Source organism: Ranitomeya imitator, chromosome 8, assembly GCF_032444005.1.
Source record: "Ranitomeya imitator isolate aRanImi1 chromosome 8, aRanImi1.pri, whole genome shotgun sequence".
NCBI classification, from domain to species: Eukaryota; Metazoa; Chordata; class Amphibia; order Anura; family Dendrobatidae; genus Ranitomeya; species Ranitomeya imitator.
The window spans coordinates 16356454-16374361 of NC_091289.1; the positions used below are offsets into that span (position 1 = coordinate 16356454).

Sequence of the window (17908 nt, forward strand, 5' to 3'; positions counted from 1 at the left end):
TTGAGAGATAACTAGCCAAATTTATCTCATTGCAGCGTATAGGAATTTACAACTCTAACTATAGAAAACTCTTACCTGTAAAGAACCATTTCCTATACCGCCACCTAAACAGGAAAGGGTTCTTTACATTTGGAGTAATCAGACTGTGGAATTCCCTAACCCAAGACATGGCAGTGGTAGGTGCAATATCAGATATCAATATATCGGGTGGAATTTTCAGACCCCTTCCCCAAAACAGGGCCACATGTCCCTTGTGGTATTTCAGCTCAGCCAGATTAGCTATTCTAGATGCAGCCTGTACACCGGCGTGACGCTGTTTCTGGAGGACAGCAGTCATGTTTTTATCATCCCCTTTACATTTATTGAGTCCTTTTGACTTTACATTTCAGCCTATATTTCTTTCCATTCTCGTCCACAGTGGGGCATTTTCGGAGGTGGTCCTAGCCGAGGAGAAGAAAACCCAGAAACTAGTAGCAATAAAATGCATCCCGAAGAAAGCCCTGGAGGGGAAGGAGACGAGCATCGAGAATGAGATCGCGGTGCTGAGAAAGTAAGTGGCGGACCATGGCGGACTATGGATGAGCTACCTGTGATCTCCTACCATGGCAGGACCATGATGTGAACCCTGGAGATTATCGGCCGATCCCTCAGTCTTGGCCCTTAGAGGGCGATGACTATCCCTGGCACTGTACTCGTATTTTCTTGGGCTAAGTGGCAGCAAACCACTTAGACCAGTAGACCAGATCGCTGCGACCCTCATCCTTTCTGCCGGCATCCCTGGTGCCTCTTCCGATTAGTTGGATCCTCGATGCGTCTTTGCAGCTTACTAATCAGAAGAGGCGCCAGGGAGGTCGTCAGGAAGGAGAATGTTTGCAATATTCCACTCCTGTGGCTACGAGCTACCCTTGTGGACAATGGACCAGTTTCTGGCAAAAAAAATTTTTTTTCTGAACTCTATAAGGCAAGCAACTATATAGCCAGTGCGAAAAAGCACTAAGGGAGTCCATTGCATTACCGTTTTTCTATTCCTAGGCCTGGTAATGTATATGTATTTTTCCATGCTGATTATACCTTGTGACGTGATTACTCAGGTGACAGAACATCCCCAGAGGAGAGGGGGTGCATTATATGTCATATGATGTACGAGGAGCTGTGGCCGCATTTCTATACTGTCACCATGGTGTTCTGGAAGAATCCTTATTTTTACACAACCTGCATCAGCAGCTTCTCCGTTGACTCATCTAAGACATTTTGGGGTAATCGACAGCGTCACATCTGTTCTATAATGAATTACTGAGAGTTCTATAACAATGTCATGTGCACAAGAGCTTGCAATCTATACACCTTCCCTCCCCAGGACTAGATAGTATGTCCACATACAGTGGCATGTAAAGGTTTGGGCACCCCTGGTCAAAATTACTGTTACTGTGAATAGTTAAGCAAGATGAAATGATCTCTAAAAGGGCTAAAGGAAAAGATGACACAAAAAGGAAAATGTTTGGGCACCCTTGGAGATTTGTGTGCTCAGATAACGTTGACCAAGGTTTCAAACCTTCATTAGCCTGTTAGGGTTATGGCTTGTTCACTATCATAGTTAGGTTAGGCCAGGTGATGCAGATTTCTAGCTTTATAAAAGCTCTAACCTTGTGCCAAAAACCAGCAGCCATGGGTTCTTCTAAGCAGCACTATGAAAATGAAAATGTTAAAGGCCTACAAATCAAGAGAAGGCTGTAAGAAGATGGCAATCGTTTTCAAGTTGCCCTTTCCTCAGTTTAAAATGTAATTAAGAAATGGCAGTTACCAGGAACAGTGGAGGTTAAGATAAGGTCTGGAAGACCAAGCAAAAATTGGGTGAGAGCTGCTCGTAGGATTGCTAGAGAGGCAAATCAGAACCACCACCTGACTCCAAAAGACCTTGAGAAAGATGTTCGCAGACTGTGGAGTTGTGGTACATTGTTCTACTGTTCAGAGACACCTGCACAAATATGATCTTCATAAAAGTCATCAGAAGAAAAACTCTCCCGCGTCCTCACCATAAAATTCAGCATCTGAAGTGGGCAAAAGAAAATTAAACAAGCCTGAGGCATTTTGGAAACAAGTCATGTGGACCAATGAGGATAAAATAGAAGTTGTTGGCCACAATGATCAAATGTATGTGTGGAGGAAAAAGGTCACAGAATTTCAGGAAAAGACCATCTCGCCAACCATTAGCCATGGGGGTGGATCAATCATGCTTTAGGGTTGTGTTGCAGCCAATGGCATGGGGAATATTTCATGGGTAGAAGGAAGAATGGATTCAATTGCATTTCAACAAATTCTTGATGCAAACATAACACCATCTGTAAAAAAGCTGAAGGTGAAAAGAGGATGTCTTCTACAAATGGATAATGATCCTAAACACACTTCAAAATCCGCAACAGATGACCTCAAAAGGCGCAAGATGAAGGTTTTACAATGGCCCTCACAGTCCCCTATTCTGAACATCATTGAAAATCTGTGGCTAGACCTCAAAATAGCAGAGGATGGAAGACGACCCAGGAATCTCAGAGAACTGGAGGAATTGTCCAAGGAAGAACAGATACAAATTCGTCAAACAAGAATTGAAAGTCTCTTGTCTGGCTACAAAAAGCATTTACAAGCTGTGATACGTACTAACTATGCAGGGTGCCCAACCCAAACTTTTGCATCGGCCCCTTTTTTTTTTTTTTTTATTTTGAAAATGTAAAAGATGAAAATATAAAAAAAATTTATTGCCTAAAATACAAAACAAAATGTGTCATCTTTGTGTCATCTTTAACTTTTAGGCCTTTTAAAGATCATTTCATCTTCAGCTTGCAACTTTGACCAGGGGTGCCCAAACTTTTAAATGCCACTGTATTTACGTGTCTGATCTATCAAATTCTAAAATTATTCACTCTGTAAGAAAAATGCCACAAAGGAAACCAGAAAATTGAAATGCCGTTATTGTCCTATTTTGTTCTCACCTCCTGCAAAATGCAATTAAAAGTGATCAAAATATATGGTATCACTGAAAACGTCAGCTCGGTGGGCAAATAACAAAGCCCTTACATATCTAAAAAAATAAAGTTATGGGTCTTGGAATTTTTTTTTTTTTAACTGAAATAATAAAACACTCAAGTTTTGTATCCCTACAATCGTATTGACCTGGAGAACCATGCTACCAGGTCATTTTTATCGAACAATAAACACCGCAAAAACGAAACCCCAAAAATAATGACGTTATTTTTGTCACCATTTTATTGTACTTGGAGTTGTGTTTTGTTTTTTTTTTTCCCTGCTTTTCGGTACATTGTATGGTAAAGTGAACGATGTAATTCAAAACTACAGCTTGTCTGGCAAAAAAATTAGTTATGTCGACAGAAAAAGAAAAAAAGTTTTGGGTCTTGTAAGAGGAAAAAAAATTATAATGCAAAAATGTAGTAATGGCCGCCCTACTGCCCCAATGCTTTAATGCTCTGTCTTGACCATGATTTATGGTCATGTGACTTAGAGGGGATGTCCAGGACAAGCTGTGATAAAATAATAGGAAACAACCTTTATTCCCTTTCCAAAAATCCTTTCCTCTGCTGCTCCACCAGTGCTCACCAGCCTTTGATTACTTTGCTGCTGTGGTGATCATGGTCCACGTGACCGCTGCAGCCAATCACTGGTTTCAGATTTCATGTCTTCATATGTGGCACAAGACCATTAAGGCCAGGGATTGAGTGAAGTTTTTACTTAGATGTATGTGGCTTCATTGGTGGAGGATGCGGACCACCGAAGCAGCAGTAAACCCCTCCTGGTGGTAGCTGTAGGCAGCCATTATTGATCATTTAATGGGGTTTATATGATTTATTCATATGACAATTAGATAATTTAAACGTCTTCATATGACCTATAAAAGTATTTTGATGTAATAAAGGAAATGTTCGCAGCATGAAACCACCCTATATTTTCTAGTGTGGTGGACAGTGGCTGCAAATGGCCGCTTTCCATCAAGAGCACTGTATGAACATTTCTTTAATTTTCATGATTGTAGTGGTACCGTAGTGCCCACTTTAGTCAGATAAGCAGGATACTGATCCCCTAAAAGTGGGCTGTCCAAACGAGAAAACCCCCTTTAAGCAGAGGATTTGGTGGATATCTGACTTTGGCGTCACATGATCCCCACCATGATTTTAGAATGATGGCAAATGGTTAACTCTGCTTTCAAGTATATAAAACTCCAGTGTGAATAAAATACCGAAGCATCGCGTCCTCCTACACACATTTCCATAGCGACGCTGTAAACCCTGAGCGCTCTGTTGTAACAGGTCACTTCAGGCATTGTGGGCGCTGCGTCCATCATTGGCCTTTGGCAATAAATGGCATTATAGTGACAGAGATAAATGATGTGATAGATGACCGATAAATCTGACTGTCATACAGTGCACGCAAATATGGCAGCCAATATGTAATTCTAAAGCCTATTGCGACACTACAACTTGCAGCATGCTAGTAGTTGTAGTTTTGCTTACAGCCTTAATGAATCACTTCAGTAAGTACTGCCAAGTAGCTGTAGGGACCACCACAAGAGGGTGACAGCCAGGAGCAGCTACAAATAATTCTGCGTAGGTGCCCGCCATAGAGATTTGTTAAGGGCCATTCCAGTCTTCTGTAAAATATTCTAGATTTTGGGCCTAATTTACCAAAAGTGTCCAACATAAACACAGGGCCTTGGTTTCCCATAGCAACCAATCAGAGAGCAGCTTTTTTTTCTGAAACTGCTCTAAAGCAATGAAAGCTGTGTTGTGATTGGTTGCTATGGGAAACGGGGCCTAGTTTTTCTGTAATACTGCTAAGGCCTTTTGGGCTTGAATTCCTTACTACCAAATACAATCTACTTGATGTCAGTGAATATATATATTCATTATTATATTTGGATATTAAGATCTGCATATGATCTGACTGAACAAAACGTTTCAGAAAAGGGATTTTTCATACACATTTGCATAAGAATCATAGGAATTTTCGTAAGCCATCTCGGCTAATTTGGGCCCAAAAGTGTCCAAATTAAAAAAGGCTCACAATACATGACCCATATAGTACCTGCGTTCATTGTTGGGTCACTGGACGGGCAGCCTGTAATTTGGAGCCCTTGTTAAAATACTGAGTGATACCCAGAATTGTAAAATCCTGCTGCAAACTAAGAATAGCCGTGACATCTGTGCAGCATCTTTCGGTGCGGGGAGCTTTAATCTGCTGCCTCCATCCTGTTATCTGCTGCGGGATCTCTGCCTTTCTCTTTTCTAAACCTGAGGATGATTAAGAAATCCCTCATTTACCAAAGCAGCGGTAATGGCCCAAATGTCTGCGTGATCCCCTCTAATGCCCTGATCTCCGAAGTCTGTAGGGATTTGCAGGGATTGGCCTTTTTCGACCACGTAGCTGGTGGTCCGTCTGGCCCCCAACCCCCAAATTATATGTATGTTTGTTTTTTTTACTATAGATACAGGGTCTACTGTTTATCTACACTTTATAGAAAAGTATGTGCCCCCCACATATTACAGCCTACCCTACACAGTCATGGGGAACAGAAAAGGATGTTCCCCAAACTGTTCCCACAAAGCAGGAAACTAAAATGGTCCACAATGTCTTCTGCTGAAGTATTAAGATTTTTCTTCACTGAAACTAATGGGCGGAGGCCGACCCCTGATAACAATCCTTAGCATTATCCTCCTCCACCATCTGTACAGCGGGTACAATGCAGTCAGGGGGTAACGTCCTCCTGGAATTGCCAAACCCAGACTCCTCCATCTGACACCAGATAGAGAAGTGCGATCCGTCACTGCACAGAACACGTCTCCTCCAGAATCCAGTGGTGGCGGCTTTATACCACTCCATCCGACGCTCGGCATTGTGCTTGGTGATGTACGGCTGCATGCAGCGGCTTGGCCATGAATCTTTCAGCGGGGAACGCAGTGTTTGTGCTGATGAGGAGGTCTGGACTCTGCAGTTATGGGGACAGTAGAGCGGTGGTGACTTTTCTGCCCACGCTCTGTAATGTTACGTGGTCAGTGCTTGGACCTCCTGGCCTGACTACTATTATTGTCACCTTTTATGCCATCCTGGTCAGTGGGCGCCATGGGGAAGGTGGGGGCAGAGTGTTCCTTCCAGCTCCATCACTGGACCTTGTCTAATGATTGTGCCAGTGGGCGAAAGTGCGGGATGAACATGTGTAATACATCCTGGTCCACCTCGTCTACACCCTTGTAATTGTCGGGCATGTTTTACCTTTGTTAACAGCCGATCGTTGGCGTTTTCCCTGAAATCCTCTATGGGAATGGTAGTAACAATGCATGATGGAGAACAGAACATGTTTCCACACACATGCAAATCCTCCTGTGAGCCCCCGCAACTGCAGAAGCCCCTTTTGTTATCCCTTCGGTATGGTGTAAGGTGGGCATTGTCAATTTAACCCTGACTCTTGTATTTTGTCTTGCGGCTCACCCACTCCAAACCTTTCATCCCTTCCAACTTTCGCGTACGTGGGCTGCGCGGAGAGAACACTGCATGCAGCGGCATGACTCAGCCGCGCGCCTCGTTCTGCACGCTCGCTGGATACATTGTATCAGCGGTTTCTGCACCGTTACATGTTATCGCTTACCTCCAAAAGTCCTTTGCTGCTCCATTCATCCATGAATCCTCTTTACTTATTTTGCAGCCAGTTTATTTGTTACATGATGTTCTCCGCTCTAGTCGCTGTGTTCACAGTTCATAAGAACATTGGAATTGACAGTCAGCTTATAAAAGGCTATATATATATATATATATATATATATTATATATTTACAGCATTGCTATTCATCAGAAATATTCTTAAAGGGTAGCGGATGCTAGAACAGTAACCTCTGCACTCGCCGAATGCTCCCCTAACTTAATCAGTGGGATCACAGCTCAACATGAGACCCAAGAGGGACCACTGATGATTAGCTAATAGGGTGAGGTATGAGATGGCATCTACCCCCTGGCATAGCCCATCTGTACGCATCCACCTGGTGATCTGCGCTAAGGCTGGAAGTGTCTGAAATTTCGGATCTGTCTGTTTCCCTAGTTGTGGCGCCCGTTCTCTTGCATTATCTATGTAGTAATTATTGCTCTCATTTCTTTTAAGGATCAAACATGCAAACATCGTGTCTCTGGAGGATATCTATGAGAGCCGCAGTCACCTGTACCTCATCATGCAACTGTGAGTGCAATAAGAATTCGCAAAGTAAATGTTTTTGGAAGTGTCTGATGCCTCCTACTGGTGGTAATACAGAATTACAACTTTTGGTATTTTTAGAGCAGCCAACATCTCGGGGTTGCAAATACAGATAAAAATTTGTCAAGCAGAAGCCAACACCTCCAGACCGGAAAAGGGGACACAGCCTTTGTTTATGCTAAGCTACACCCCTAACCTGTCCCTTTGGTTTGCCAAAACAGAAATGTTGCCCCTTGGTGTTCCCACACAGTATGATAACCCTTTCATGCCCCCACACTATATAATGCTGACCGCTCTCAGGATGCAGATACTGTTGAAATCATGCCACCGACCTCCCAGGACAACGGGACCACTTCCCAAATCCTGGATTATCACTCTTGGATCCAGAACAGCCTTAGTGTCACGATTGGGGGCTGACAATTCCATTGGGCAGCACGGTGGCGCAGTGGTTAGCACAGCAGCCTTGCAGCGCTGGAGTCCTGGGTTCTAATCCCACCCAGGACAACATCTGCAAAGAGTTTGTATGTTCTCTCCGTGTTTGCGTGGGTTTCCTCCGGGTACTCCGGTTTCCTCCCACATTGCAAAGACATACTGATAGGGAATTTAGATTGTGAGCCTCATCGGGGACAGTGATGATAATGTGTGCAAACTGTAAAGCGCTGTGGAATATGTTAGCGCTATATAAAAATAAAGATTATTATAAAAAAAAAATTCCTTTATTCCCCCTATAAAGACCCCATATGTGTAGAACGTGCTCCTTTCCTTTGTTGCAGGGTGTCGGGGGGCGAGCTGTTTGACAGGATTGTAGAGAAGGGGTTCTACACGGAGAAAGATGCCAGCCAGCTCATCAAGCAGATCCTGGACGCTGTGAAATACCTCCATGATATGGGGATCGTGCATCGGGACTTAAAGGTACGTGACATGGGGGGCCTGTGCCCGCCGTGTGCACTGCTGGAGAATGGCTGCAGCGATGGCACAGAATGATAGGAGTCTTCCTCTTTTTTGTGTAAAGCTTGACCTCATAATGATCGGACATGTCCCCACCCCTTCACCCTGTTTTTTGCCTTTTTTTTTTGCTTTTAAGCAGCCATAACCTTTTTTTTCCCCCGCTGATGTGGATGTATGACGATTTTGTTTTCTCCAGGACAATTTGTTTTCTTTCTTTTTTTTTTAAACTCTAGTTTGGGTTACATCATACAACTTGCCAGACACGCATATACAGAAAAAAACACAAACATTTTTTGTATTAGTTTTCGTTTCTATTTTTTTACTGTTAATGATTCTCTCCAAATAACCTGTTAAATGAATTCTCCAGGTTATTAGTCGTGTGATTACCGATTATGGGCTGGTTTTTTTTATATATAATACTTTGAAACAAGTTTTGGATTTTTTTTTTTTTTTTTTAGTATATTTTTTTTTTTTTACAGAAGTAACTTTTATTTATTTTTAAATAAGTTGTCCAAAAAATCTTAAGATTTCTGGGGAACATTTTTCTTTATTGTGCATTTTATTTCTGCTGTAAGGGTATGTGCACACGATGCAGATTTAGTGCGGATCCGCAGCGTTTTTTTCTGCGCAGAAACGTTGCAGATCCGCAAAGTAATTTACAATACAATGTAAATCAATAGGAAAAAAAAATGCTGTGCTAATAGTGCGGAAAATTCCGCATGGAAAAAAGCTGTGGATCAAAAGAAATAGCATGTCACTTCTTTTGTGCGGATTCTGCACCCTTCCATTATAGAAATCTGCATGGGTAAAAACGCATAAAATCCGCAACAAAAATGCACAAAATCCGCATAAAAACGCGTCAAATCTGCACCTGCATTTTCTGCCAGGAGATGTGGATTTTGTGCAGAAAATTCTCCTGCACCCCAATCCACAACGTGTGCACATTGCCTAAGAGTCTGTTCACACAGGTTTTGCAGCTTTTTTTAAGCATGGAAAGCACAGCTTTTAGCAGAAAAAAAAATAGCTTTTTTTTATTGCGTTTTTGATGCTTTTATATTTGAATTGGTGAAAAGTGCTGCAAAAACTTTTGAACAATTCAGCTGTTATTTTGCCCGAAACACATAAAGAATACGGATACACACACACAGAAAAAGTACACACAAGAAATGTCAGAAATCTCCTTGGTTTTTGCTGGCACTATAAAACGCCGTGTGAACATGCCCTAACTTGGCGTTTTCTGACTTCGTAGCCGGAGAACCTGTTATACTACAGCCTGGATGAAGATTCCAAAATTATGATCAGCGATTTTGGATTGTCGAAGATCGAAGGTTCTGGAAGCGTCATGTCGACCGCCTGTGGGACACCGGGATATGTCGGTGAGGATGAACTCCATTTTCTTCCTCCTTAGATGACGGGAGGGGGATCTGACCCCGTCTGTGTTCTTCTCTCTCAGCCCCAGAAGTTCTGGCCCAGAAGCCGTACAGTAAAGCCGTGGACTGCTGGTCGATCGGAGTGATCGCCTACATTTTGTAAGTCCAAACTCCTCCAGCATCGGGCCCATGGCATATCCCATCCATAGAGATGTATAGCTTTATGTAATGGTAAACCCCTTTAAACCCCGCGTGTTCAGCTCTGTTCATCCAGATAACTACACCTGGTAACTCTTTCGCCGCTCCCCCGCAGGCTGTGCGGTTACCCCCCATTCTACGACGAAAATGACGCCAAACTCTTCGAGCAGATCCTGAAAGCTGAATACGAGTTCGATTCCCCGTATTGGGACGACATTTCGGACTCGGGTAAGTGAATGTTCAAGGATTTTCGTTGAAACCGGTCCGCCGTTTAACCAGTTCATGACCAGTCATGTTTTTTTCATGAAAAAAAAAAAAAAGTTTTACCGTTTGCCTTCTGTAGTTTGTGTGGCACGGTCTATTGTTGACTGCAAAATGAGTTAACTGAGGATCTGTCGGTGAGCTCATTCTGACTTGAGAGTTTGTAACTCCTTTTTGCTTTCTGAGCTCCTCTTCAGCCGATTTCTGACCACAGACCACATCAAAGTTCAATGTGTAGGGAAACAGACTGTACAAGACGAACAGTGAAACTTTTTTTTTTCTTTTTCAATAAAACACAACTTAAAAAAATGATTAGCCTCAAATACATGAATGCAAGTAAAGTGAAAAAAAAAAATCGCTCAAAAATTGGATGCCTTATTTTAGGGATACTGGAGTACTGATTAATTTCACAATAAGTCTTAATATTAGTTGATTCTCCCAAAACTTCAAATCCAATAATATAATTCTTACTTCCTGCAGACACCACTAGGGGGAGCTCACTGATGACGAAGTGTAGTCACCACTAGGGTGAGCTCACTGATGAGGTGTACAGTCACCATTAGGGGGAGCACACTGATGACTGTACAGTCACCACTAGGGGGAGCTCACTGATGACGAAGTGTACAGCCACCACTAGGCTGAGCTCACTGATGAGGTGTACAGTCACCACTAGGGTGAGCACATTGATGACTGTACAGTCACCACTAGGGGGAGCTCACTGATGACTGAGGTGTACAGTTACCTCTAGGGGGGAGCACACTGATGACTGTACAGTCATCACTAGGGGGAGCTCACTGACGAGGTGTACAGTCACCACTAGGGGAAGCTCACTGATGATGTGTAGTCACCACTAGGGGAAGCCCACTGATGATGAGGTGTACAGTCACCACTAGGGGGAGCTCACTGATGACTGAGGTGTACAGTTACCTCTAGGGGGGAGCACACTGATGACTGTACAGTCACCACTAGAGGGAGCTCACTGACGAGGTGTACAGTCACCACTAGGGGAAGCTCACTGATGAGGTGTACAGTCACCACTAGGGTGAGCTCACTGATGACTGAGGTGTACAGTCACCACTAGGGGAAGCTCGATGATGTGTACAGTCACCACTAGGGGGAGCTCACTGATGACTGAGGTGTACAACCACTACTAGGGGAAGCTCAATGATGATGTGTACAGCCACCACTAGGAGCAGCTCGCTGATGGCTGGAGTGTACAGCCACCACTAGGGGGAGCTCACTGATGACTGTACAGTCACCACTAGGGGGAGCTCACTGATGACTGTACAGTCACCACTAGGGGGAGCTCACTGATGATGAGGTGTACAGTCACCACTAGGGGGAGCTCACTGATGACTGAGGTGTACAGTTACCTCAAGGGGGGAGCACACTGATGACTGTACAGTCACCACTAGGGGGAGCTCACTGACGAGGTGTACAGTCACCACTAGGGGAAGCTCACTGATGATGTGTAGTCACCACTAGGGGAAGCTCACTGATGATGAGGTGTACAGTCACCACTAGGGGGAGCTCACTGATGACTGTACAGTCACCACTAGAGGGAGCTCACTGACGAGGTGTACAGTCACCACTAGGGGAAGCTCACTGATAATGTGTAGTCACCACTAGGGTGAGCTCACTGATGACTGAGGTGTACAGTCACCACTAGGGGGAGCTCACTGATGATGAGGTATACAGTCACCACTAGGGGGAGCTCACTGATGGCTGGAGTGTACAGCCACCACTAGGGGGAGCTCACTGATGATGAGGTATACAGTCACCACTAGGGGGAGCTCACTGATGGCTGGAGTGTACAGCCACCACTAGGGGGAGCTCACTGATGGCTGGAGTGTACAGCCACCACTAGGGGGAGCTCACTGATGACAGATTTATAAGGCTAGTTTCACATTTGCGTTTAAAAATGCAGTGTTTTAAACGCAAACGCAGGTGGTGAAAAAAAGCGTGCAAACGCTGCGTTTTTTAGACGCATGCGTTTTTGTATGTGGTAAAAAAAATAGCGTTTTGACGCGTTTACATGTTTTTTCCTGCGTTTGCGTTTTTGAAACGCATGATGACAAGTGTGTGACAGCTGCCAATCATCAAAATCAACTAGAAAACCCACTATAAACAGAAATAGCTAGGGTTAGGGTTAGGATCCCTAGGGTTAGGGTTAGGATCCCTATGGTTAGGGTTAGGATCGTTAGGGTTAGGATCCTTAGGGTTAGGGTTAGGATCCCTAGGGTTAGGGTTAAGATCCCTAGGGTTAGGAGCCCTAGGGTTAGGGTTAGGATCCCTAGGGTTAGGGTTAGGATCCCTTTAGGGTTAGGGTTGCGGGGTGGCTTATCAGTGTGTATTCTTGTGTTTTTCTATTGAAACGCATGCGTTTAAAAACGCAAGCAAACGCATGTGCTTAAAAACGCATGCGTTTACATAGACAGTAATACGTTTTTTTTGCCGCAAAAAAAGCCTCTAGAAATTACTACATGTTGCATTTCCACAACAAAACGCAAGCATAGAAACGACGCATGCGTCGTCAAAACGCGGCAAAACGCATGCAAAAAAAGCATGCGTTTTTAATGTTAAGTACGGTATATTAAAAAAACGCATGCGTTTTTTTACGCAAATGTGAAACCAGCCTAAAACTCCCATTGAATTCAACTTTTTTTTTCGTTATAGCAAAAGATTTTATTCAGCACTTGATGGAAAAAGATCCTAATAAGCGGATCACGTGTGACCAGGCCCTGCAGCACCCTTGGTAAGATTTACTTAGCCGGTGATATAATTCGACTATACGGTAATGTCCACCTAGCCCAGATATGGAACCTTAAACAACCCCACCCCTATATTCCTTGTAATGGGTCCGTACACCATAGGAGTGATCCAGAGGTAGCGATCTGCAGTATAAATACCCAGCTTTCCCAGAGCGTTCTGTAGAGGAGGAATCCACTGTGGACGTTTCGCTATTGTTAGGGGGTTTACTGAACTGAACGGCAAATATTGAGCTGAATGTGCTCCTTAAAGGTGGGTTCTTTTTACTGCCCTCCAAAATTCCTTTGGAGGCCTAATATAGGAATTGTGACTTCCTGTATAATATTCGACCATTGTATCTGTCGCAGGATTGCCGGAGACACAGCCCTGGATAAGAATATTCACGAATCAGTCAGCGAGCAAATCAGAAAGAATTTCGCCAAAAGCCGATGGAAGGTACGTTTGTTTGACCCTGTGTCCCCCATGACGGCACTTCCAGCCCAGGGATATTGTGAGGATTCAGAATATCGATATCCTACCAGCATGTACCACGATTTTGGAAGAAAAAAAAAAAGATTTCGATCCTCAGGCTGCCAAGAAGTGTTGTCATAGGGGCAGGCATTGCACCTCTCATCACATTACGTTATGGTCTAACGTGGACAATACTCAGTTGCAGTTAATGATGCAGCCAGTAGGAGGCACTCCGCTACTGATATTTTCGCTCCCCTCGCGGCCATACTATACCGCCATATAGTGTTATTTTCCCATTTGCATAAAATCCTGATGGCGTCTTTTTCCTTCTTTTTTTTTTTTTTCCACAGCAAGCCTTCAATGCCACGGCCGTGGTACGTCACATGCGCAAATTGCAGCTAGGCACCAGCCAGGAAGGACCCGGGCAGACCACCCCAACCAGTCCATGCCATGGGAACTTACTGGTGCCCGGAGACAATCATGGTGGGTACATATAGGGTCGCTCAAAAATATTGCGGACAGTGATGTCACGGAGTACACGTCATCCCTTTAAGGGATAACCAAACTTTTAAATATCTTGTAGCCCCTTGTTGATCAATGGGGGCCCCGCATGCTGAGACCACCACCGATCGCTCAAATCAGTGGGTAGAAACTTCTATCCTCGAGCAACTACACAGGGCTCAATCTAAAAAGTCTATGGGTCCGATTCATCATCTGCTTTTTTGTTTTTTTAGGTTACTTTTCTTTTTTTTGTATTGTATTTACTGACATTATTTTTTTTTTGCGCCGAAGTCTTCAAAACGGTGCTCAAAATTAAAAATGCTCTAAATTTTTATTTTTCTTAGTGCAAAAAGTAGCATGATCCCCCTAGAAAAACTATCCCAAACTTTCACCATATTTTTTTTTTTTTTCTTTTTGATAGTACATTAAAATAATTCCAAGGGTAATATTTGCACCAAAGTATTGCGACTTTATTAATTTGCTGCAAACATCTAGAAAACTAAAACCCAGGAGACATTAGCGAACGTAAAAAAAAAAATAATAATTATAAATTAGACTTAAAAAAAAAAAAGTGCAAATTTAATTTGACCCAAAAATAAAAATGGAAAACTAGACAAAAAAAAAGGCGCAAATGAAATAATGAATCGGGGCCATTTGTGTATTTCTGTGTTTTTTTTGTTTGTTTTTTTTCCTCCATTGTAACGTTTCTGTCGCAGCCGTCGTCGGAGCGGAAGTCATTTACTTGGATTTTACGAAACCCTTTGACTTGGTTCCGCAGCCGGGTATTTTGGCCCGAGTCAAGAGCTTCGGACGTGGAGGTAACATAGAGTAGGTAGCTAGAAGCTTCCACCAGAGGGCATCATCTGCGGGCGAGGTGAAAAGGAGCCTGGTCTGGTAGATCTTGTATCTCGCGGACATGCAAGGGTTAATACCTGTTGGTGAATAGGTGCACACGGTGGAAAAAGTAAAAGATACAAAAAGATTGGGGACCATAGTTAACAAATTACAGAATTAGGAGTTACAAGGGTTAAATTAATAGAGGAATTTTCATTTTATTTAATTTAAAAATTGGCCCAAAATTTGGAATAAAAGCCGTTTTGATCCGGAGCTTCAAATCTAGAGATAAGTGATAATATTCTGTTTGTCTACAGTCACCACTAGGGGGAACTCACTGCATTCAGAGCTGTACACTGTTCCTATAATAAAACAGAATGTGATGAGCTCCCCCTAGTGGCGACTGAAAGGATTTCACATGGCTTCTCATGAATAGTTTATGGAAACCTGGGTTAAAATAATAAATAAATAAACTAAGAAGGAGAGTGCAATCGCCCAGTAGAAGTTAGAGGGTCACATACTGTTATAATCCAGGATAAAAGGAAACAAATTTTTTCCCTCCTATGCTGAATCTGACATTTTTTTTGTGTGTGTGATAAAGACTTAAGATTTCTGGCAGAAAATCTGATTCACTTTTTTCTTTTATGAGGTTTGACAGTGCAATAACGTCATGTTGCTGACTCGGTCAGAATGATTAATAAAGGCATAATTCCCAGTCCAGCCTGTGTAGCCAAAACTATTTTTATTAAATCAGGGCACCGCTTAGAGCTTTGTTGTTTTTTTTTTTTTTTTTAATGATACAGAGCTCCGAATATTCTGCACGGATACAGAATTAAAGGGAACCTGTCACCCCTAAAAATCGTATATGAGCTAAGGGTGCCGGCATCAGGGGCTTATCTACAGCATTCTGTAATGCTGTAGATAAGCCCCCGATGTATACTGAAAGATAAGAAAAACAGGTTATATTATACTCACCCAGGGGCGGTCCCGCTGCGATCCGGTCCCATGGGTGTCGCGGTCCGGGTCTGGCGCCTGCGCACTGCAGTACTTTGCTCTGCCCTCAACAGGGAGACAAAGTACGCCTGCGCCGGAGCCGCGGCAAGAAGACAAGAAGAGGACGTCATCGTATGAAGATAGGAGGACCTGGACCGCGATGCCCATTGGACCCGGACCGCAACGGGACCGCCCCTGGGTGAGTATAATATAACCTGCTTTTCTTACCTTTCAGGTTACGTCGGGGGCTTATCTACAGCATTACAGAATGCATTATAGAATGCTGTAGATAAGCCCCTGATGCCGGTGGCCTTAGCTCATATACGATTTTTGGGGTGACAGGTTCCCTTTAAATGTTGAAATTAGAGCTACCAGCAGCCTCCACTAGGGGGAGCTTACAAGCGAAGTGTAGACTGATTTACAACAAGCTCCCTCTAGTGGCGGCTGCTGTCAGAAGAATGTTATAATTTGCCTACGTGTCTATGGAGAGGTTTTGTAGTTTAGTGTTAGAAAAACTGCATGTGTATATAATATATACATATATTAACCCCTCTGTGACCTTAGACGTACTATCCCGTCGAGGTGCCCTGGGCTTATCTGACCCTGGACGGGATAGTACGTCATAGCCGATCAGCCGCGCTCACGGGGGGAGCGCGGCCGATCGCGGCTGGGTGTCAGCTGCTTATCGCAGCTGACATCCGGCACTATGTGCCAGGAGCGGTCACGGACCGCCCCCGGCACATTAACCCCTGGCACACCGCGATCAAAGATGATCGCGATGTGCCGGCGGTGCAGGGAAGCACCGCGCAGGGAGGGGGCTCCCTGCGGGCTTCCCTGAGACCCCCGGAGCAACGCGATGTGATCGCGTTGCTGCGAGGGTCTCACCTCCCTCCCTGCTCCCTCCAGCCCCGGATCCAAGATGGCCGCGGATCCGGGTCCTGCAGGGAGGGAGGTGGCTTCACAGAGCCTGCTCAGAGCAGGCACTGTGAAGGCTGCAGCGCTGCATGTCAGATCGGTGATCTGACAGAGTGCTGTGCAAACTGTCAGATCACTGATCTGTGATGTCCCCCCCTGGGACAAAGTAAAAAAGTAAAAAAAAAAATTTCCAAATGTGTAAAAAAAAATAAAAAAAAATATTCCAAAATAATGAAAAAAAAAAAAAATATTATTCCCATAAATACATTTCTTCATCTAAATAAAAAAAAAAAACCAATAAAAGTACACATATTTAGTATCGCCGCGTCCGTAACGACCCGACCTATAAAACTGTCCCACTAGTTAACCCCTTCAGTAAACACCGTAAGAAAAAAAAAAAAAACGAGGCAAAAAACAACGCTTTATTATCATACCGCCGAACAAAAAGTGGAATAACACGCGATCAAAAGGACAGATATAAATAACCATGGTACCGATGAAAGCGTCATATTGTCCCGCAAAAAACGAGCCGCCATACAGCATCATCAGCAAAAAAATAAAAAAGTTATAGTCCTGAGAATAAAGCGATGCAAAAATAATTATTTTTTCTGTAAAATAGTTTTTATCGTATAAAAGCGCCAAACCATAAAAAAATGATATAAATGAGGTATCGCTGTAATTGTACTGACCCGAAGAATAAAACTGCTTCATCAATTTTACCAAACGCGGAACGGTATAAACGCCTCCCCCAATAGAAATTCATGAATAGCTGGTTTTTGGTCATTCTTCCTCACAAAAATCGGAATAAAAAGCGATCAAAAAATGTCACGTGCCCGAAAATGTTTTCAATAAAAACGTCAACTCGTCCCGCAAAAAACAAGACCTCACATGACTCTGTGGACCAAAATATGGAAAAATTATAGCTCTCAAAATGTGGTATTGCAAAAAATATTTTTTGCAATAAAAAGGGTCTTTCAGTGTGTGACGGCTGCCAATCATAAAAATCCGCTAAAAAACCCGCTATAAAAGTAAATCAAACCCCCCTTCATCACCCCCTTAGTTAGGGAAAAATAAAAAAAAAATGTATTTATTTCCATTTTCCCATTAGGGTTAGGGCTAGGGTTAGGGTTAGGGCTAGGGCTAGGGTTAGGGCTAGGGTTAGGGCTAGGGCTAGGGTTAGAGCTAGGGCTAGGGTTAGGGCTAGGGTTAGGGATAGGGTTAGGGCTAGGGTTAGGGCTACGGTTAGGGCTACAGTTAGGGTTGGGGCTAAAGTTAGGTTTAGGGTTTAGATTACATTTACAGTTGGGAATAGGGTTGGGATTAGGGTTAGGGGTGTGTCAGGGTTAGAGGTGTGGTTAGGGTTACCGTTGGAATTAGGGTTAGGGGTGTGTTTAGATTAGGGTTTCAGTTATAATTGGGGGGTTTC

At 43.5% G+C, this 17908-nt stretch overlaps 1 protein-coding gene across 9 annotated transcripts in view; it reads left to right on the forward strand.

The window, feature by feature from the left end:
* CAMK1 (calcium/calmodulin dependent protein kinase I) overlaps window positions 1–17908 on the forward strand; it is a 129866-nt gene that overhangs the window by 81136 nt on the left and 30822 nt on the right. For 7 of the 9 annotated variants that reach the window (XR_011314972.1, XR_011314973.1, XR_011314971.1 and 4 more), the window contains exons 3-11: window positions 419–550; window positions 7154–7228; window positions 8017–8155; window positions 9441–9567; window positions 9645–9720; window positions 9875–9987; window positions 12697–12775; window positions 13137–13224; window positions 13590–13722. Coding sequence is in view for 5 of the 9 variants with exons in the window: in XM_069736429.1 (XP_069592530.1) it covers window positions 419–550; window positions 7154–7228; window positions 8017–8155; window positions 9441–9567; window positions 9645–9720; window positions 9875–9987; window positions 12697–12775; window positions 13137–13224; window positions 13590–13722 (962 nt within the window). In the remaining 4 variants the exon portion in view is untranslated. Of the gene's footprint in view, window positions 1–418; window positions 551–7153; window positions 7229–8016; window positions 8156–9440; window positions 9568–9644; window positions 9721–9874; window positions 9988–12696; window positions 12776–13136; window positions 13225–13589; window positions 13723–14456; window positions 14885–17908 lie in introns of those variants that run through there. The other 2 variants (XM_069736428.1, XM_069736424.1) reach the window with 2 other exon arrangements.